Source organism: Schistocerca gregaria, chromosome 2, assembly GCF_023897955.1.
Source record: "Schistocerca gregaria isolate iqSchGreg1 chromosome 2, iqSchGreg1.2, whole genome shotgun sequence".
In the NCBI taxonomy this organism is placed as follows: domain Eukaryota; kingdom Metazoa; phylum Arthropoda; class Insecta; order Orthoptera; family Acrididae; genus Schistocerca; species Schistocerca gregaria.
This window is the reverse complement of record NC_064921.1, coordinates 402920381-402943210: the sequence shown is the minus strand read 5'-3', so window position 1 is coordinate 402943210 and position 22830 is coordinate 402920381. Positions and strand designations below refer to the sequence as shown.

Sequence of the window (22830 nt, the reverse complement as noted above, 5' to 3'; positions counted from 1 at the left end):
CACTGCAGGAGACATAAGTGTATACAAGATTTTTTTTAAATCTGATATTTATAAATTTGCTTTCAACTTACCACATGTTTTTTTGTAATCTGCATGACTGTCCGCCAGGTTACTTCATACAACTGTTTGGTTTGTGTCATGAACATCTTGTTTTTTGAAGCAATAAGGCTGGTTATGCAGTTGTAACACTCTTCTTCTGCAAAAACAAAAATGGGAAAAAATCAAACAAGGAAAGGGATGAAATCTTTGAAATGTCCATCAACTGGACAATTTTGGACCATACAAACAACACACAGTGAAGATTAAATGTGTATAATTACAAAGTAACTGACAATACAATAATGAGAATGTAAAAAACTTGTAGCTTGCACAAATTATCTTCACAGCATGATAGCTAACGAGGAAGGCACAGGAGTATGGAAGTGTGAGTTAAGACAAAAGACATACACATGACTTAAGAAGCTTAAATGTTTTACTCTTCCAAGAGATCACAGAACTTAATATTTGACATGACTTTCAACTTGATACTTCTACCTGCAATAAGAAATAAAAGAACAAACAAGTGAATCCTCAAATATCTTAACGACAACTAAATCCAAGGTATGAACACAGACAGAGCGGCACTTGCAAATATTTGTGAAATACTGAGTAATAAATAAATGTGAAAGGTGCAAATAGTCTATCTCAGGATGGCATACACAAATCATAGATATGTATTGTGTTTCAAACCAACTGGAGTAATGACAACTGATGTTAAATTATTTGGTAGCATTAGTAAACATTATTTTACAACAAGTAGAAACAATGAATAATTCTTGAAATCACCATGGCATAGCAATGCTGAAGAACTGAAATATTCATATGAGAGTCGTATTCATCACATAAAAACGATGAGTTTGATAATGTTTGAAATGTTGGTCACATGAATGCTAATACTAATATGAAGACCCTAGAACTGCTTGTACATCTGACAGCAGAGAAAACGAAAATGGGGTGTTAACATATTTATAGTTTTATTTGTTGCAAACGAAGTTTATCTTTGCAGTTGTTCTCCACTTGCCTTAAAGAAAGAATACTCAGGTAATCATTGATGATGAAGATGATGTCCCATACTTCGTGACAGAGCATAGGGGAATGATGTGAGAGACCTACACTGCCGTACTAGGCAAGGTCCTAGTGGAGATAGTTAGCCAATGCCTTCCTCCGAGGTAATCATTTGGCGGCTCAAAAGTGTACTTACTACAATCAAAGAATTTCTGTCTTTATAAAGCGATCCTTCTCTCTGTGCAGCATTCTGGCACTTTCTATCATCATAGAAGTCTACATGGATTTCATCTGGTCCTACACATCTTTAAAGTTACTGGATGCTTGATATAATAATTGACCTTTCCTTTCTGATAGCTCTATACAGTTCAAGATAATCTGGTTTTGCAGTGAATCCTCGTTCAAACTAAGTGACCTAGTTCACAACCAAGCCATCACAATGTCTAATAATTATGACCCAACTTCCAGTGTGCCATAGGCACCAGAGCTGCTCCATCCAGTGATAACACAGACATTAGCCTTCCTTCATTAGCACCAATGTCCACTTGTGGAATAACAGAAAAGTTTATTGAATGGAATGTGTCCTCAAAGCAGAAGTTAACCCTATGAAATATCTAAATATGGTGCGTCAATGTGGACAGTCATTTTGAAAGGGAAGGTATACTTCTCACTAAAGCTATGGATCTTTATTGGCCCTTGAGAAAAATATAGGGACCTCCCAACACACACACACACACACACACACACACACACACACACACACACACACACACACACACACAGTTTCATTTGAGACAATGAAGCTTGTCCTTTCACCTTGATAATAGTGACTCCTCAAGCCTCTGAGAGCCATACTGATCCATGACCGTACAATCACCACTCACAATTCAAGGAAACTGGGTGGAGATGTGTCTTAGGCTTTACCACCCTGCTCAATGACGCCCTAGGTACACTGAATATCGTGACTGTCAGGTGATCTAAGGGGAAAAGAAACACCCTGGGAAGCCATGGAATGTTTCTTTAAGGGTGTACCATGAACGTGTGTGTTTGGATGTCTTTGTGGTTGTGTTTGTGAATGAGTGTACTTCTACTAGAGAAAGAGCGAGAGCTTGAATGCTAGTGTAAATAGTTTCCTGTTGCCATTTCTAAGCACCACACAACTATCATCTATAGGTGAGTGGTTGCCTATTCCATCCAGAAATTTCCACGGTAATTAACAGATAATTGTTTACAGGACATCTACCATACCAACAAAAAATCGGAGAATGAACTCTTTAGTCATCCTTCTGCTCTTTTCACCATTATCATATAGCTGTGCTATATCAAATATTCATTAGCATAATTCTGTATCCAATGATATTTGCAGCCAATAACCTTACTGCTGTGGTTTATTTTCATTGTGTATTTTTCTTTCTCAGTGCAACAATTTTACTTTAAGCAAGAAATTGTCTGAAGCTAGCAATGAAAATGATAAAGTTATTATGAGCCTGCAAAGGAACTAATACCATACATAAACATACTTTGCACTGAAATGGACAGCAGTTGCTGCAACTGCTATACTGTGTGCATGGATAATGGTGAACCAAGAACATTACCTGCTCTACACTCAACTGTTACTCTGACCTTGGTGTACAACTGCATTTATTCAGTATAAATATTTCTGGAAATCTTTAAATCCAGTGATTTCTTCTCCACCTTTTAAGCACCTTACCTTAATTTAAAATTAATGACTTGGTATCTACAAAAAAAATTACACTCTTCCCATCTTAGCTTCTCCTTTTTCTTCTGATAATTACTCAGAACACAGTCTCTGGTTCTCTTACAAATCTAGAAACTCACAGTTTCTTATAATTTTTCTGTGATTTTTCCATCTCACTTTACTGAATGAAAGAGACTTAAAATCAGCTCAGGACAAACAAGCCACTACATGTCATCTAAGTACAAAAATGTGGCCATTTCCTCTGACCTTTCATCCTACACTCTCACTTACAGTATACACCACCTGTAAGTAATTACAGCATACCTACTTCCTTTTAACATCTTAGTGTTCTCCAAATGTTTCACTTACCAGTCATGAAGTGCAGCAAAATGGCAGTAACTGGATACAAAGCTGGGCTAAATGTAATATCTGGGCACGCATAGCCCACAACACACACAACTCTGTCCACAACACCACGTCCTTTCCTTGTCAAATGGTATGCCATACAATGGCTACTGTCTACAAAAGTAGGCAGCAGTATAGGCCTGTCTGGGAGTTCTGCAACAATATATTTAGTACCACAGTTACTGAATACTGTAATGATACAATAAAAGCAACAACAAAGTTGCACAACAGAGAAACAAATTTAAAATTACATTGTCACTAGCAGCAGAAACAGGTATTTTAATGGAGGAAACTTATTTCTTCCTGACACTTGTGTTAATGGCTATGAAAATATTAAGAATCAAAAAGTTCCCAAAATGCTTTGCTCCCAAGCCCATAGTGTTACACTCAAATCATAAATAAACTGATACTAGCAACAACTACATTAAAACAAAACACATTCTGATGAGCAGAGCCTTCGATTTCACAAAACCTGACAAACTAATCAGAGCGTGACAGTACCACTGAAAAAGCATTTCATATACAGAGCACAATTCTTTTTCGTCACTGACCTTTGCACTGGTACCCCTGTCATGCTCATTTGAAGACTATCTGCCAGACCTTTGTGCTCATTCGAAGCTTCAGCTTGGTGAGTGCATCACATACGGCTGTTTAGTCACTCTTCAAGCTCCTGGAAGGAGATTATTTTGATGACAGGGGGGAAATGAGTGTCCTCTGTTGTCCTATGAGTGTACTTCTTATAGCAAATGCATGAAACTATACTACAGTAATTACCAGTAATGATGGGAGTGGGTTAATGTTTATTCATAAAGAGAATGTCAAAGCTAGACAACAAATAATATTTTATGAAGATCAGACCACAACACCATAATACAGACTATGTTTAATTCAAACCAGGGATGTGTTCAATTAAACATTCAAGGAACTTTTTGATCCTTAACCCAAACAAGCAATTCTTTTTCCAAAACAAAATTGTATCATGCTAGTGAGCTATTTGTAGAAATAAAATGCTGAAAAATTTTGTTCCAAACAATAAAAGAGTATCTCCAGTGAACATCAATTTATGGAACACTTAATATGTTCACATTTAGTTCACATTCAGAATCCACCGAGTCAAATATGACTATTGGCTTCCTAATGATATGACTTACATCTTTATTCTTTTTAAATAATAGATCATGTCTTTAATGTATCTTCTTTTTTTTAGAGATATTTGGAGGAACATGTAAAGGTAAATATATTTGCAAGATACATTCACTGTCTGAAAGATGATCTCACTTGCATTACCATGCTCTATTTGGTCAACTTGTTAAAGGACATGCAGATCTGTACCAAAAACCCCATGTTACAATGTACACGGAACAGACTGTACAGCTTATATGACCTAATAAATATTAATGAGAAACCCATTTCAAGAATAGAAGTTAAAGGGATTTAATTCTATTTACAATAAATTTTCAGGATTAAAAACAATGGGGTTTATACAAATTCATTTTCTAGTTATGAAACACAATTAAGCATTATTGCTTCACCTCTGAGGTCCACAAAAAAGAAGAAAAATAGGGAGGAGAGAGAATTTGTGTTTCTTTTGTTCAGAGTTATAAGTGAAGATGTGGTATGTTGGAACATATTTTCCATATACAAGTTTCTAAGTAACATGCAAACTAAGCTACCAGCTAGTAAAATATCATAGCTGCAAACAAGAATTACTGCAGACATCACAAAATTTCAGAGGCAACAAAGAAAACAGTGACAGAAAAGCCAAACGAGTAATACAGGAAAATCTGACTTCTTCTACTTCTCAACATCTTGACAAAATACTCTTCAAACATCAAATCAAACAGAATAATAAGATTCAAAACAATTAGGGATAAACACAAATAAAACGCCTCAGTATTCCCAAAGAGACACTTAACTTAAAAAGACCTTTACTCAAATCTGAACCATAACTGGCTGTTGTAATAAATCCACATATAGCAGTGCTGAAGTAGACCATAAACTACAAAATCGCAAATTGACAGTCCAACAAAAGGAATATTCACAAAATGGCAAAAAATTAATTTAATGGCATATTTTAAACAAATTTCTGTACCTGCATGAAATGAACACCAATAGGCGTGGTACAAAGAACTTAATGAACGTTGGTTGGATGGTTGGTTTAAAAGAGAGAAGAAGGGACCTAACTACCAGGTCATTGACCCCTTGTTCCTAATAAAACAATGCCAAAAAGTGTGAGAATAAAACAAACGAGACATATAACACAAAATGGAAAGAAAGGAAAAAGCACAAGAAAGAAGGAAAGGCAATGAACATTAAAAGGAAAAACAGAAGACAAGAAAACAACAGAGATATGCTAGAAAAAGAAGAGAGTAAAACAAGAAATCAGATTACAGTGGCTGGCCGACCACGAGAATAAAAAGGAGAGGACAGCCACTCTGCAACATCATAAAACCTCCACCCTAAAAGCACTAGGGTGGAGGACACAGAGGGACAAAGGAGATCCGCTAAGACTTAGGTCAAATGATAAAACCCACCCTCACGAATAAAATGTAAAACTAAATCAGCCAATGAGGCATTGTCAGATAAAATGAGCGGCAACGAGTCTGGTAACCCAAGATTTTGTAGCTGGACGGTCAAAGTGGGACAGCGCACCAGAATATGGGCCACTGTCAACCGGGCGCCGCAGGTACACAGAGGTGGGCCTCCACGGCACAGGAGGTTAACTGTGGGTCACCCAAGCATGCCCAATGCGAAGCCGGCAAAGGACAACTGATTCCCTGTGAGAGGCCTGCATGGAAGACTTCCTCACATTCGTACTCTCCTTAATGACACGCAGTTTGTTGTGGGTACTGTTATGCCATTCCATCTCCCAAAGCCAAACAACCCTGCGGCGTAAGTCAGAACGCAGATCAGGTTCAGAGATGCCCATCTCCAGAAGCGGTTTCCAAATAGCCTTTTTGGCCAGCCTGTCAGCAGGCTCATTACTTGGGTTGTCGACGTGTCCTGGGGTCCTCACAAACACCACTGAATGACAAGAACCGATAGAAAGCGACAGCTGAGGACTGCAAGGTTAACTAAGTCCTTAGAGCCACACGGAAGATCCAGGCGAAGCTTCGGCCTACAGCTACACTGCGGAGGGGAATGTGAATGGACCTCGAGAAGAGGTGGTACAGGCAAGGACTCCAGTTCAGACAGAAGTGATCGCACATGAACTGCAATCGTTAGCCCTGGCCTGGGCCGCCTATGCAGGAGGTGAACTGGAATGCTTGGGAAAAGAAGACTGTAATTAAGATGTTCAGGAGAGCTATAAATGTATGCAACGTAACTGGCGAGCAGTTGTGCACGTCTGAGGGACTCCAGCCTCCACCAATACGATTGTCACCGGAGTTGTCCAAAAAGCTCCTGTCACTAGTTGAACTCTGCAATCGTGCAATGGGTCGAGCAAACGCAATGCTGAAGGTGCAGCCGAACTATAAATAACACTCCCATAGTCAAGGCGCGATTGAACAAGAGCTCAGTAGAGCTGCAGCAGTACGGAGCGATCTGCACCCTAGTTAGTGTTGCTCAGGCAGCGGAGGGCATTTAAGTGCTGTGAACACTTCCGTTTAAGCTGACGAAGATGAGGAAGTCAAACTGGCATTGAAAACCAGACCTAACAATCCATATGTCTCCACTACAGTGTGTGGATTGTCAATAAGGTGAAGTGCTGGTTCTGGATGAATGGTACGACGCCAACAGAAATGCATGATACACATCTTCATGGCAGAAAACTGAAAGCCGTGGGCTAGAGGCCATGACTGCACCTTGTGGGTGGCTCCCTGTAGGCAATGCTCAGCAACACAAAATGCTGAAGTCTTTTGCATACAGAGAAGGTGAGACAGAGGGCCCAACAGCTAATGCTATAATGTTAATGGCCACTAAAAATTGAGACACATTCAATACAGAGCCCTGCGGGACTCCATTCTCCCGGATATGGATGTAATTATGGGAGGTACCAACTTGGACATGGAAAGTACAGAGAGACAGGAAGTTTTGGATAAAAATCGGGAGTGGGCCCCGGGGACCCCAATCATACAATGTGGCAAGGATATGATGTCGCCAGGTCGTGTTGTATGCTTTCAGTAAATCAAAAAAGGTGGCATCAGGTGTTGGCATCCGGAAAAGGCTGTTCGGATGGCAGACTCGAGGAACACGAGATTATCAGTGGTAGAGCGACCCCAGCGGGAAGTCACCCTGACATGGAGCCAGTAGGCCACATGACTCGAGGACCCAACCCAACCGCCACACACCATACGTTCCAGCAGCTTACAAAGAACGATGGTGAGGCTGATGGGCTGACAGCTATCCACATCAAGCAGGTTTTTACCAGGTTTGAGCACTGGAATGATGGTGCTCTCCCACCATTACGATGGAAAGATGCCAACGCACTAGATCCGGTTGATGATGACAAGGATAGTAGTCAAATGAGAGATGTTTAATAATCTGGCTGTGGATGCGATCAGGCCCAGGAGCTGTGTCGGGGAAGTGTGCAAGGGCACTGAGGAGCAACCACTCTGCAAATGGGGAGTTATAGGATTCACTGTGGCATGTAGTGAATGAGAGGACTTTTCCTTCCAGCTGCCGTTTGAGAGTGGAAAAGGCTGGCAGCAATTCTCTGATGCAGAGGCTAGAGCAGAGTGCTCAGCAAAGTGCTTGGCAATTGCATTTGGGTCGGTAGATAAAACGACATTTATGGTAACACCAGGAACACCTGTTGGGGTCTGATACCCGTAAATATGTGATCTTTGCCCAGACCTGGGAGGGTGACATATGGCACCCAATGGTCAAGACGTATCTCTCGCAACACTCCTGCTTCCGTCATTTGATAAGTTGGCGAACACGGGCATGGAGCCGTTTAAAGGCTACGAGGTGTTCCAGGGAAGGGTGCTGCTTATGCCGCTGTAGAGCTCGCCGACACTTTGTAATTGCTTCAGCGACTTCCGACAACCACCAAGGGACTGCCTTATGCTGGGGGCACCCTAAAGAGCAAGGGATCACGTTTTCTGCTCCAGAAACAATTGATGTAGTCACCTGCTCAACCATTACATCGATGTTGCCATGTGGACGAGATTCAGCAGTTGAAGCGGCGGTGAAATTTTCCCAGTCCGCCTTGTTTGAAGCCCATCTGGGCAGGTGACCATGGGCCTGACGTTTGGGCAGTGTCAAGAAGATGGGGAAATGCTCACTAACACACAGATCGTGATGTGCTCTCCAGTGGATAGATGGGATAAGTCCTGGGCTGCAAATTGATAAAGCAATGACCGAGTAACTAACTCAAGCCACACTGAAATGTGCGGTGCCCGCAGTTTTTAAGAGGCAGAGGTCGAACTGAGACAGTAAAGTTCTGACATCTCTGCCTTGGCCAGTAAGCACGGTGCAACCCCACAAGGGGTTATGGGCGTTAAAATCTCCCAAAAGTAGGAATGCTTTAGAGAGTTGATCAATCAGTGCAGCTAATACATTCAGAGGTAATGCACCATCTGGAGGAAGATATACATTGCAGACAGCTATTCTTGTGTCGACCTTATTCTGACAACCACAGCTTCAAGAGGGGTTTGAAGGGATACAGTGTCACTACAGACTTAGTTTAGGACATACACACAAACTCCACCTGACACTCGATTATAGTCACTACGGTTCCTGTATTATCCCTTATAGCCGCGGAGGACAAGGGACCGCATTGCCGGGAACCAGGTACCCTGGAGGGCAATGCAGAGAGCAGGTGTAAAGCTTAACAGCTGCTGTAGCTCAGCTAGACGGTGGAAAAAACTGCCGCAATTCCACTGGAGGGTGACGTCATTGTGAGCCTGGGAAGGCATGGAAAATTCAATGAGGCATTTTATGCCTCAGGGTCACCTGATGCCACCAACTTTTTGCCTGAGCAGTCTATATCCATTGTGTCTGAGGGTATGGCGAGATCTAGGTCCTCAGTGGGCGCCAGAATCTCCACCCCGTCCTCAGACGCAAGCTTATAGGTAGCAGTGGTGTGGGTGCACAACAATTTTCTTGGTCTTAGGGGTCTTCTCTTTGGATTTCTTTCACTACTCCTTGGGTTTCCCTGGCTGGGAGACTTCACTCGCTCAGTTTCCGGGACTGAGATGAGGGTGAAGCTCTACAACCAGCTGCTTATGAGCTCTTCAGCCACTGGTGGGTGTCATCTTTCCCGTTAGCAGAAACCTGGGAAGGGAGTGGCCCAAAGGACACCTTCCTAGCAAGAGAAGCCAAAGAAGACTTATGCTTCTCTGGCTTAGAAGTGGGGACAGATGGGATTGACGGAGGACATCGAAAGAGTGCAAAAAAGGGCAGCTCGTTTTGTATTATCACGTTATAGGGGAGAGAGTGTGGCAGATATGATACACGAGTTGGGATGGAAGTCATTACAGCATAGACGTTTTTCGTCGAGACCTTTTTACGAAATTTCAGTCACCAACTTTCTCTTCCGAATGCGAAAATATTTTGTTGAGCCCAACCTACATAGGTAGGAATGATCATCAAAATAAAATAAGAGAAATCAGAGCTCGAACAGAAAGGTTTAGGTGTTCATTTTTCCCGCTCGCTGTTCGGGAGTGGAATAGTAGAGAGATAGTATGATTGTGGTTCGATGAACCCTCTGCCAAGCACTTAAATGTGAATTGCAGAGTAGTCATGTAGATGTAGATGTAGATGGTTGGGGGGGGGGGGGGAGGTGTTGCTCCCAAAATAGGTGGTGCGGGAGCAAAAGGGAGGAAGTGCCCTCCATCATCAAGGGCGCAGGTGTAGCCTTCTGTCTCTGAGAGGTGACTGGGGTCGGCGGAACTGATGGTGCCAGAACTGTTGCAGTGGCGGCGCGAGACGATGTCGTACATACAGGATGCAGGCGTTCAACTTTTCTCTTAGCCTCAGTGTAAGTTAGTCAGTCCAGGGTCTTGTACTCCATGATTTTCTTTTCTTTATGGAGAATCCTGCAGTCTGGCAAGCAAGGCGAATGGTGCTCTCAGCAGTTGACACAGACAGAAGGCAGGACACATGGAGTATTGGGATATGATGGGCGTCTGCAATCACGACATGTGACACTGAAGTACAGCAGGAAGACATATGGCCGAACTTCCAGCACTTAAAGCACTGCAACGGGGGAAGGATATAGGGCTTTACATCACTGCAGTAGACCATCACCTTGACCTTCTTGATGAAGGCACTGGTGGCAACCTGACTATCATTCAAACCCCGGTGGACATGCCGGACAAAATGTACACATCGGCACTCGTAAAGTGGCGCGCAGCTCGTTATCAGACTGCAAAAGAAGGTCCCTGTGAAATATGATACCCTGGACTATATTTAAGCTCTTATGGGGCGTGATGGCTTCAGAAACATTCCCCAGCTTGTCCCAAGCCAGTAACATTCGTGACTGGGCAGAGGATGCTCTTTGATCAAGACTGCCCCAGATCTCATTTTGGACAATCCCTCGACCTCCCCAATCTTGGCCTCTAAATACCCAATGCAAAACTGAGGCTTCACCATCATGAAAGATTCCACATCAGCTCTCGAACATACAAGGTAGCGGGGTGAAAAAGATCCTCTGCCATCCTTAGCCTGATGTTTCTCCCTTCCCCAACTGGCTGCTCTTCAGGAAAAATTTGAAGAATGGAGATCAAACCCTCACATAAAGGCCGAAACAGGTGCAACTCCTTTTAGTCACCTCTTACGACAGGAAGGAATACCCTGGGCCTATTATTACCCCCAGACCCACAGAGGGGACTTAATAGAGGTGAGTATTCACTATATAGAGTACTTTTAAGTAGGCATATATGTGACCTTAAGTATAAAAGAATGTTTGTTAGCCTGTCTAAACTGAAACAACAGAAATATTGCACATTTGGGCTTCTGAAACTACAACAGTAGTTAAGAAAAGCACATTCATATACTTCCATTAATATTTCAAATAATTTTGTGTGAAGTTAATAAGTCAAAATTGTGAAAGATGCTTTAGTTACATTTGCCAATATGTGTGTGTGTGTGTGTGTGTGTGTGTGTGTGTGTGTGTGTGTGTGTGTGTGTGTGTGGGTGTGTGTGTAAGGGGGGGGGGGGGGGCCTTGTATACAGAGGCACTAGGAGAGCAGGGATTTGTGTGCAAGTGCTGCCAAAACAAAAAATGTAAGACAAATTCCTGTTAATAACTGCTTCATCTTTTGCCTACACAAGTGAGTGGCTAAGTCGCACATTGAACCACTTACGTAATTCTTCTGCAACTGTGCGTGTTGAAAGAACTGTGCATGTTTCAGCAACTGAATCTGAGAGCAATAATTTAACAACAATGATGTGTAAGGTAAGCACAACTTTTAGAAGTGTGTGTTGTACAAAGCACAGAAGCTTTGCATACTTACGAAAATTAAAATAAAACAAATACGATATTTTCAACAGGTTGATACCACTGTTATTAGAGCTGCAATTCCAGCACAGTTTAACATGGATGGGTAGCACAAACAATCAGCCATGCTCTTATAAAATGAAACATATCAGATTTTACACGAGATTGTCAAAATGAGAAAGAAGAATATGACATATAAGAAGAAAAATAGAAAAAAGTGTTATGAAGACATCTGCTAAGGTGGTTAAATATTATCACATAAACTGAAAAAAACTTCTTAGCCTCCCAAGTACAAGAATGTGTTGAAGAGATGAAATAGTGTTTCACACGACTTACCTTAATCAACTTACTACAATGTTTCCCATCCTCATAAGGAATATGTAGTAGCTGCATTACCAGAGTTGTCAGTGACACTAGTATAATATTCACTATGCGACTGATGAAATACACTAAAATTTTAATCATGTATTTCTAAGATGTTTCATATTAACTAAGAGTTTCTAATGTGAATTAGCTATTACATAAAACAGTCTGTAAAACAACAACATATTTCACCACATATGAATAATAATAGAAATATTGCATTAATTCTATGAAAGTGGCCAACAGCAAACTAATTACTAGAAGCTGTGGTTGGCAAATGGATAAAATAGGTGCACTACATCAACATGTTGATCACAGAAGTTGAAGCATAAGCAATTTGTAGAGGATTTATCTTACCCGTAGTACCAAATAGCTGATTAACCATGTCCCAATAAAAGCCCTCTTGCATTGACCTGTCTGATCCATGTTGCTGACAAAGAGTTGGCCACAGCTGTGAGCGTATAGTGCTATTGATAGGCCATGCATTCTCGCGAATAATTTGCTTTACTTCTCCTTTTCTACCCAGCTGCAGTAAACTGTGTATGTCATTGTATGTCTTTAATGCTGGCTTCTTGTTTGGGCTATCAGCTTGGAGTGGTATGCTACTGGTGTCTACATGAGGCTGGAAACCCTCATAGATGTCTCCCTCTTCTTCAAGCACTGACAGCATATTGGGCATCACTTCTTATGAGCTCACAGTGGCTCTGCCAACTCACGTCAAGTCTTGAATCATCTCTGTAATCTGAAATGATAACCATTCAAATTAGTACATCTGAACAACAACATGAAACTAGTAAATCAGAGCCATATAGTGTTGTTCCTACATATCAAGTGGATGCCAGTGTTTGCAAATGTGGAGGACTGCATTTATTAACACAAAAAACTTGCATGATAAGCAGAACGTTTTAGTATTAACAGGTTATCGCATTTGTCCTAATGTAGATATTCGAACTGTGGGTTGTTACAGACAGAATGATATCTAAAACATCTTTCCAGCACTTCAGCAAGAAGATCTCAAACATCAGATTCCAGTTCTCTTTGTGAAACATATCATGGATGAGAAGCATGTTATCGATGAGAACAAAAACTGACAAGCTACATATGTGGTACCTAACACAGTAGTAAGTAGTAAAAACAAGAAGTAAATAAGTAAAAACAAGAAGTAAATAAGTAAAAATAATAAGTAAGAAAGTAAAAATAATAATAAGTAACAAAAGCAGTTTCCATACAGGCCACATGTTCTTGCCTACGGTTTGGAATGGGGTTTTACACTCTGGTGCAACAATGCAAAAACACACAAGCAATAAAAATTAGGGAGGAAATTGAAAATCCTTAGACATTCAAAAATAAAGAAAATACCAGTTTATTAGCTACCTATTATCATAAATCAAAATACTGGACTCAGAAATGTAAATGAAGGTTAATATTTATATGAAACTGGTTAGTACTTTTATAAAACAAAAAACTTCTCAGCTGCTGCTGAAGCTGCACAAAAAATGGTTGTTTTATACATTTTATAATACAGTCGCAGATCTCAACAAATTCCTTGCAATGTGGTCATTTGAGGTTTAGACCAGTACAGAGACAGCTGATTATGGAAAGGATAAGATTGCTGCTCACTGTAAAGATGGCATGTTGAGTAGCAGACAGACACAACAAAAAGACTTGTTACACACTGAGCTTTCAGCATAGCCTTCTTCAGTAAAGGCAAAAAGCACACATTCAGACAAGTAGGCGCATTTATCTCCTACCACTGCTCTGGTTGATGTTCCAATATGGTCTTTCCACTGCTTGAAATTAGAATACATTCTGGCAAGTTTAAAGTGAGACACCACTGAGACAGTAAAACAGTGTTATAACCAAGTTTCAGATTTTTGTTCTTCACAAATAAAGGTCGTGGTTCATGGTGTGGGTTCCTGCAGTCATGTCCTAGTTCATGAACCACAGGCAACGTTATGAGTGGCCAAGTAAGTGGTCCCGACAGTCGGAATACCAGTTACTTTGGAATATGGTAGGCATGTCGGACATATTCTGAGTCGTGATCACCTTTGTGCTCATACGGCAAAGACTACCAAATCCACCGGTTAGTCCCTCAACCGTTGGGGGTAATACCCAATGGTACTCATGGCAAGTAAGGCTAGCAATCTGCTTCCCTGGTACTTTAAATATGATGCTGGCAACAATCAGAGCAAAATGCCTCGGACCTTTGGAGGTGGCGGAGTCCCACCTCTAACTGACAAACCAGGGACTCCTAAGATACGACTTGGCAAACAAATGGTAATGAGACGGGGAGCTATTAATATCAATGGGGGCTACTCTGGGAAGAACGTAGAGCTGGCAGAGGCTGCAAGTAAGATAAGGCTGGACATTTAGGCTGTTAGTGACATTCGGGTAAGGGGTGAAAAAGAAGAGGAAGTGGGAGAATACAAGGTCTACCTGTCAGCAGTCAAAGCAGGAATAGCACAATGGGGTGTAGGGCTTTACATTAGGAAAGAAATGGAACCCAGCATAGTTGCAATAAGGTATGTAAACGAACGAACGATGTGGATAGATTTGACAGTGTCTAACAAGAAAATTAGGATTGTGTCAGTATATTCGCATTGTGAAGGGACAGATCAAGAAAAGAGGGATAGTTTTTATGACGCACTCAGTGACATAGTTGTTAGAGTAAAGGACAAGGACAGTGTTCTGCTTATGGGTGATTTTAATGCCAGGATTGGAAATCGAACAGAAGGGTATGAAAAGGTTATGGGTAAATTTGGAGAGGATATGAAGGCCAACAGGAATGGGAAACAACTCTAGGATTTCTGTGCCAGTATGGGCTTAGTAATCACAAACTCCTTTTTTTAAACATAAGAACATTTACCGGTATACTTGGGAAGGCAGGGGAACCAGATCTGTCATTGACTATATAATAATATACCAGGAGTTCAGGAAGGCTGTGAGGGACACACGTGTATTCAGGGGATTCTTTGATGACACTGATCATTATTTAATCTGCAGTGAAATTGGGATTGTGAGGACAAAAGTGGAGGTGGTCAGGTCCATATGTAGGAGGATAAGAGTGGAGAAACTTCAGCATAAGGAAATCAGGGACAAGTACATAACAGCGATCTCAGAAAGGTACCAGTTAGTTGAATGTAATCAATTACAGTCATTGGAAAAGGAATGGACAAGGTACAGGGACACAGTACTAGAAGTGGCTAAAGAATGTCTTGGAACAGTAGTGTGTAAAGGTAGGATGAAGCAAACAGCTTGGTGGAATGACACAGTCAAGGCAGCCTGTAAAAGGAAAAAGAAGGCGGATCAAAAATGGCTACATACTAGAACTCAGGTAGACAGAGAAAGTTATGTTGAAGATAATTGCAGCATCCAAGAAGAAATCTTGGGAAGACTTTGGAAACAGGTTGGAGACTATGGGTCAAGCTGCTGGAAAACCATTCTGGAGTGTAATTAGCAGTCTTCGAAAGGGAGGTATAAAGGAAATGACAAGTATTTTGGACAGGTCAGGAAAACTGCTGGTGAATTCTGTGGATGCCTTGGGCAGATGGAGGGAGTATTTTGAAGAGTTGCTCAATGTAGGTGAAAATGCGATCAGTAATGTTTCAGATTTCGAGGCAGAATGGGATAGGAATGATGACAGAAATAGGATCACATTTGAGGAAGTGGAGAAAATGGTCAATAGATTGCAGTGCAATAAAGCAGCTAGGGTGGATGAAATTAAGTCAGAACTCATCAAATACAGTGGAATGTCGGGTCTTAAAAGGCTACACAGGATAATTGAAATGGCCTGAGAGTCGGGACAGGTTAGGTTACTGGACTTAGGTTACTGGACGAAAGCAGTAATCACACTAATCTTTAAACATGGAAACAGAAAAGATTGTAACAGCTACAGAGGTATCTCTTTAATCAGAATTGCCAGTAAAATCTTCTAAGGTATTGTTGAAAGGAAAGTGTAAGTATTAGTTGAGGACCAATTGGATGAAAATCAGTGTGGGTTTAGGCCTCTTAGATGTTGTCAGGACCAGATCTTTAGCTTATGGCAAATAATGGAGAAGTGTTATGAGTGGAACAGGGAATTGTATCTATGCTTTATAGATCTAGAAAAGGCATATGACCACGTTCCTAGGAGGAAGTTATTGTCTGTTCTACGAGATTATGGAATAGGAGGCAAACTTTTGCAACCAATTGAAGGTCTTTACATGGATAGTCAGGCAGCAGTTAGAGTAGCGGTAAATTGAGTTCATGGTTCAGAGTAGTTTCAGGGGTAAGACAAGGCTGCAACCTGTCGCCACTGTTGTTCATATTATTTATGGATCATATGTTGAAAACAATAGACTGGCTGGGTGAGATTAAGATATGTAAACACAAAATAAGCAGTCTTGCATATGCGGATGACTTAGTTGTGATGGCAGATTCAATTGAAAGTTTGCAAAGTAATATTTCAGAGATAAATCAGAAATGTAAGGACTATGGTATGAAGATTAGCATCTCCAAAACGAAAGTAATGACAGCAGTAATGAAATATAAACGGATTGAGTGCCAAATAGGAGGAACAAAGTTAGAACAGGTGGATGGTTTCAAGTACTTAGGATGCATATTCTCACAGGATGGCAACATAGTGAAAGAACTGGAAGCGAGGTGTAGCAAAGCTAATGCAGTGAATGTTCAGCTACGATCTACTCTCTTCTGCAAGAAGGAAGTCAGTGCCAAGACTAAGTTATCTGTGGACCGTTCAATCTTTCGACCAACTTTGTTGTATGTGAGCGAAAGCTGGGTGGATTCGGGTTACCTTATCAACAAGGTTGAGGTTACGATATGAAAGTAGTTAGGATGATTGCAGGTACTAGTAGATGGGAACAATGGCAGGAGGGTGTCCACAATGAGGAAATCAAAGAAAAACTGGGAATGAACTCAATAGATGTAGCAGTCAGGGTGAACAGGCTTAGATGGTGGGGTCATGTTACACGCATGGGAGAAGCAAGGTTAACCAAAAGACTCATAGGTTCAGCAGTAGAGGGTAGGAGGAGTCGGGGCAGACCAAGGAGAAGGTACCTAGATTCGGTTAAGAATGATTTTGAAGTAATAGGTTTAACATCAGAAAAGGCACCAATGTTAGCACTGAATAGGGGATTGTGGAGGAATTTTATAAGGGGGCTATGCCCCAGACTGAACACTGAAAGTCTTACATGACGATGATGATGATGATGACAAATAAAGGTCACATAAACAAGAGTCATACCCATGCTGCACGTTCTTCCTTTCTCACAGGGAGTGCTACTGCAGCGAGGTACGGGTGAACACACATGTGGAGTATGGAAAGCAGAAGACTTATATTAGCAGGCTGAAGCCCTTAGTGCAGGCTGCGAACAGTGCTTGACAGCTCAGTTGGCATCAGGATTACATGTGATGCAAGGGTCCATATTTGAATACCAACCTGACGTACAGCTTTGACCAGTCACGAAACAGAGAAAAAGAATCCATCTGAAAAGTGAAAAGACTGAACAAAATGACTGTAAGCAGAATAAGACTAATAAATTTCTATTCCAAAAAGACTGGATTATGATGTATTAAGGCTACTCTAACACCAACACTAAACAGAAATATCCACTAGATTTTCATAGAAAAATTTGAAGGTTTTTTGTGAGCTATCAGTCTTCTGACTGGTTTGATGTTGATCGCCTTGAATTCCTCTCCTGTGCCAACCTCTTCATCTCAGATTAGCCTTTCCACCCAACAAGCTCAATCATTTGTGGGATATATTCCTACATCTGTCTTCCCTTATAGTTTTTACCCTCTACAGCTCCCTCTAGTGCTCCAGTGCCATGAAATTATTCCTTGATGTCCTACCATGCTGTCTCCTCTTCTTGTCGATGTTTCCCACATTTTCCTCTCCTTGTTGATTTGATTGAAAACCAACTCATTTCTTATATCGTCAGTTCACATAATTTTCAACATTCTTTTGTAGCAATATATTTCAAGCAATTCAGTTCTCACTTTGACTGGTCTTCCCACAGTCCACAGTTCATTTCCACACAATATTGTGTTCCAAATATACATTCTCCAAAATCACTTCTCAAAATTGGTGTTTGGTACTAGTAGGCTTCTTTTAGCCATGTAGCCACGAATGTCCCTGTTTGCTTGCTAGTCTGTTTTTTATGTACTTGCTTTGTCTATCATGTAGCATTTTCCTTCCAAACCAGCAGAATTTTTCCACTTCATGGCTTGAAAACACCCTTTTCACTAATCTCATCTCTGCTACTCATTATTTTTATCTTACTTCAGTTTACCCTCAGTCCATATTCTTGTGCTGAGTAGACTGTTCATTCCACCTAACACGTTCTCAGATTCTTTTGTGCTTCCACTTACGATAGTCATGCAATCAGAAATATTATCTGAGATATCCTCTCATCTTGAATTTCAATAGCACTCCTGAATCTTTCTTCTCCATCACCAATGTGTAAACTGAACACTAGATGCAAAAGACTATACACCCGCTTTATATATTTTTTAATTTGAGCACTTCCATGCAGCCATTTCGTCTTTGCTTCCTACACTTCCTATTTCCTTCACTACACTTACGCTGCTACTGTGATCAAAAGTATCCAGACACCCCAAAAATCATACGTTTTTCATATCAGGTTCATTGTGCTGCCACCTACTGCCAAATACTCCATATCAGCGACCTCAGTAGTCATTAGACTTTGTGAGAGAGCATAATGGGGCACTCCACAAAACTCATGTAGTTCGAACTTCGTCAGGTGATTGGGTGTCACTTGTGTCATACGTCTGTACGTGAGATTTCCACACTCCTAAACATCCCTAGGTCCACTACTTCCAATGTGATAGTAAAGTGGACACACGAAGGGACGTGTACAGCACAAAAGCGTACAGGCTGACCTCGTCTGTTGACTGACAGAGACTGCCGACAGTTGAAGAGGATCATAATGAGTAATAGGCAGAGATCTACTCAGACCATGACACAGGAATTCCAAACTGCATCAGGATCTAGTGCAAGTACTACGACAGTTAGGTGGGAGGTGAGAAAACTTGGATTTTATGGTTGAGCATCTGCTCATAAGCCACACATCACGCCGGTAAATGCCAAATGATGCCTCGCTTAGTGTAAGGAGCATAAATATTGTATGATTGAACAGTGGAAAAACGTTGTGTGGAATGACGAATCATGGTACACGATGTGGCGACCCGATGGTAGGGTGTGGGTATGGCAAATGCCCGGTGAATGTTATCTGCCAGTGTTTGTAGTGCCTACAGTAAAATTCGGAGGTGGTGGTGTTGTTATGGGTTGGTCGTGTCTTACATGGTGGGGCTTGCACCCCTTATTATTTCGCTTGGCACTGTCACAGCACAGGCCTACATTGATGTTTTAAGCACCTTCTTGCTTCCCACTGTTGAAGAGCAATTCGGGGATGGCGATTGCATCTTTCAACTCAATCGAGCACCAGTTTGTAATGCACGGCCTGTGGCGAGGTGGTTACATGACATTAACATCCCTGTAATGGACAGGCCTGCATAGAATCCTGACCTGAATCCTATACCACACTTTTGAGATGGTTTGGAATGCCGACTTCGTCCGAGGCCTCACCGACCAACATCAGTACCTCTCCTCAATGCAGCACTCTGTGAAGAATGGGCTGCCATTCCCTGAGAAACCTTCCAGCTCCTGATTGAACGTATGCCTGTGACAGTGGAAGCTGTCAGCAAGGCTAAGGGTGGGCCAACACCATATTGTATCCCAGCATTACCGATGGAGGGCGCCTGAAACTTTTAAGTCATTTTTCAGCCAGGTGTCTGGATACTTTTGATCATACAGTGTATATTCCTCTTTTTTCTTATAGATTTTTCTACTTTCTTCTTTCGTCCGTCAGTTGAATCATTTCTTCCATTACCCAAGATTTCTTCAGTTACCTTTGTGGTACTACACTTGTCTAACATCTGTGACTGCCCCTTTTATAAGTGTCTATTCTTCTGCAACTGGCTTCCTACTGTGGTATTCATTATAGCTATATTTACCGTCTTAGAGAGATTCAAACTCACGTCATTTATCCTACTTCAGTCACATCCAATTTCTTTCCACATTAACCAAATCGTCCGTAAGAATTAAATTTCAGTCTACTCTTTGTAATTACTAGATTGTGATTTAAGTCAGCATCTGCTCAGAGGTACTCCATAGAAGTTTTGCTACGCTCAAATTGAAGCAAATGGTGATTCCAGTACTCGCCAGGAATACTGTAAGGGAAATCACTGACACACTAAAAAAGGAAACACAGATAATAATTTCAAACTCCATTCACCTCGAGTGTGCCATCTCATTTTGTACCACTCAGTTCTTTTATATGCCGCAAGGGATGGTGATGTTACGTTTGATTGGGAGTTTAGAGGGCAACTGGCCACCTTGCTTCCGGAGTCGTCCCTGCAAGAGTATAATCAGAATAGAAAAAAATCACACATCTTTTTATGTGACTTACTCCTGACATTAGCCATCTTCTGATGGCACTGTTACTGATAAAATCTGGATGGACCTCATTGAATTCGGATTTTAATTTTATTTATAGGTTCCAAGTACTACAAGAACGAATGATAAGTCAAGCCACAGTCAAATGTGCTAAAAACAATATTACCGCCTATCTTACAACCGACAGTACCTTGGGTTTCGAAGTTCTGTCTGCGGTCAGTCGCGTCAAGAAAGCCTTCAATTAGCAGGAAGACATGGATTCGTTTATGTTCACAATAGACAAAAAAAATTGTATGTTTTCCATTGTCTATTTCGGAACTGATATTTGTTTTCCACATCGCTCTTTTGGCTAAACAAGTTTTAAGATGTGAGGATTTACACTTCTATGAGAACGAAGCACTGAGGCGCGCAGGTTACTTTATCGCCAAAAGTGGGACTGTTTGTTACTAAGAGAGAGAGGGAGAGACTATAACACGATAAGAAGCTTCAAGCATCTTTGTGTGTACAGAGGCCTAGCAAAACAATGTAGATAATCGAGTATGCCTATTAAAAGAAACTGTAAACAGCCGCGGATTATTATTAACGAGTCTGCTGGAACTAGCTTTCAGTCACACACTAATTCGACATAAACATTAATTTACACACGTAATTCAATTCGTCACATTATGATTCTGATACGTAGCGTGGATTCGCCGAGTTCAGCTTCTGGTGCACAAAGTCAAGGTCGCCCGGTGCATCGTAACTGCTCTTTTTTACTGTAATTTAGGAAGCTCCATTTACCTAACAATTCAAAGGGACTACGTGATAGCTGTTGTAAAACTGCAACTGTATTCTTATTTGAAGCACAACAAATCTTAAACATCGTTAAAAATGGAAGATAAGTGCTTAGTTCCTCGTTATCCAGCAATATGCTCTGTACCATTGCAGCTGAAGAACAAATCAGGCATTCGAATATATCCTTTCTTTTTGTCCCGATAGAAAACCATACACATCACATATTTCTGTCATAAATGCTGCAGCGTTACACGTTTCCATAGAATATCATAGCTCATTCAGCAGAAGCGTTTTTTCCCCCTCTTTTTTGGGTAGGGGTGGGGGGTGGTAGCTGGTAAAGATTCAATACAGCGATTTATTATCCACGAAAGTCGCAAGTAACGTATCCACCTTCGGTAAAAAAGTGTTAAAATTTGGTTAGGGCATCTCCGTACAAGTCGCTTCCCTGTGGAAACCGGAAAAAATGTTTTGCTACAGCACTTTCAAATAACAGTACTTCTCGTACCGTGCCTCTATTGGGTCGGCAGTGTTATATGGGTGGATGCAATGTTAGTTACAGCTGGTGGCGGTATGCACTTTCTGGCGCCACCACTTGCAAATTTGCAATTCGCTTATCTGGAAAAAATGTTATCTTACGAACTAAGACGAAACTCCATCTCTCTATCTATCTATACCATAGGCAAAGTAATACTGACTGTAGAGAGAATTTGTTGAAGGATACGAGTATCATTATTTCAGATCTAGTCAGCGCTACTGATATACATAGCCTGCCTATTCCAAAAAACGAGAAGCAGCAATCAGCAGGAGCAGAAGGCAGCAGCGGCGCTAGACGAAGCGTTCCGGCTTGTAAAAGACGCGCTCGCGTCCACCGTGCCGAGTATCGCAGGGTTATTTATACGCCTGGCTGCTGACCTGTTATAACAGCGGAAGCTCCGCGGAGACTACAAGTCGAATGTTGAAATTATTCTAGACGTCAGTGAACTGATTCAAGACTGTGACAAATAATGTTTCTGCACCCTTTTCGTCTAAACAGACGCAAAATCAAACTATTAGCAATTTCCGAAAACTTACTGTGATCGTTTACTTTTCATACACTTACGGAAGTGGAAAAAAGTCGAGCACTGTTTAAATATAGTAAAGAGTAACCAGTTGCTTCAGTTCTAAGTAGGTAGGTACAGCTGTCTTAACATAATACATAAGTAGGTACAGCTGTATTGGCAACATAATACATCGAACAATCGACAGATGTATATATAACTTAATAAGCTCGAGGACAACTCTGTACTGCTATTCCGCGATTCAAGTTACATTTCGTTGAAGAGTTCTCACTCTTGGGTACTATTCTTGGAACCAGATGAAATTTAATTTACATTCTTGCTCGGAAACGCAATGCAGTGAAACGATTTTTTCAGCCGATGGCGCAGGTCACACAAACGGCAAAGTCGTGTAAGCAAAGACCGGTGCAACAATACTTTATATGTTGTCATTTTTGTTCTGAGCAGCGCAAGCATGTAATAACTTGGGAGAAAGTGTACGGCAAATTCTAACGAATGCAAAGCGAAATGCATACTTTTCAACACTACTGCACGCTATAAATAAGAACTATGGTTGATGGCCTTAGTACTAAGAGTGGCAAGAGGACACGAGGGTCTACGAGGATGAGGAGTCTCTTGGGAATGTAATACT

General features: G+C 41.3%; 1 protein-coding gene across 7 annotated transcripts in view; it reads right to left on the bottom strand.

Moving 5' to 3' along the window:
• LOC126322600 (GTPase-activating protein skywalker) overlaps positions 1–22830 on the bottom strand; it is a 285752-nt gene that overhangs the window by 65888 nt on the left and 197034 nt on the right. For all 7 annotated transcript variants that reach the window (XM_049994506.1, XM_049994490.1, XM_049994473.1 and 4 more), the window contains exons 3-5: positions 12252–12636; positions 3113–3301; positions 72–196 (exon numbers count right to left, since the gene is read on the bottom strand). In XM_049994506.1, the coding sequence (XP_049850463.1) occupies positions 72–196; positions 3113–3301; positions 12252–12573 (636 nt within the window). In that variant the 5' untranslated portion in view covers positions 12574–12636. The remainder of the gene's footprint in view (positions 1–71; positions 197–3112; positions 3302–12251; positions 12637–22830) is intronic.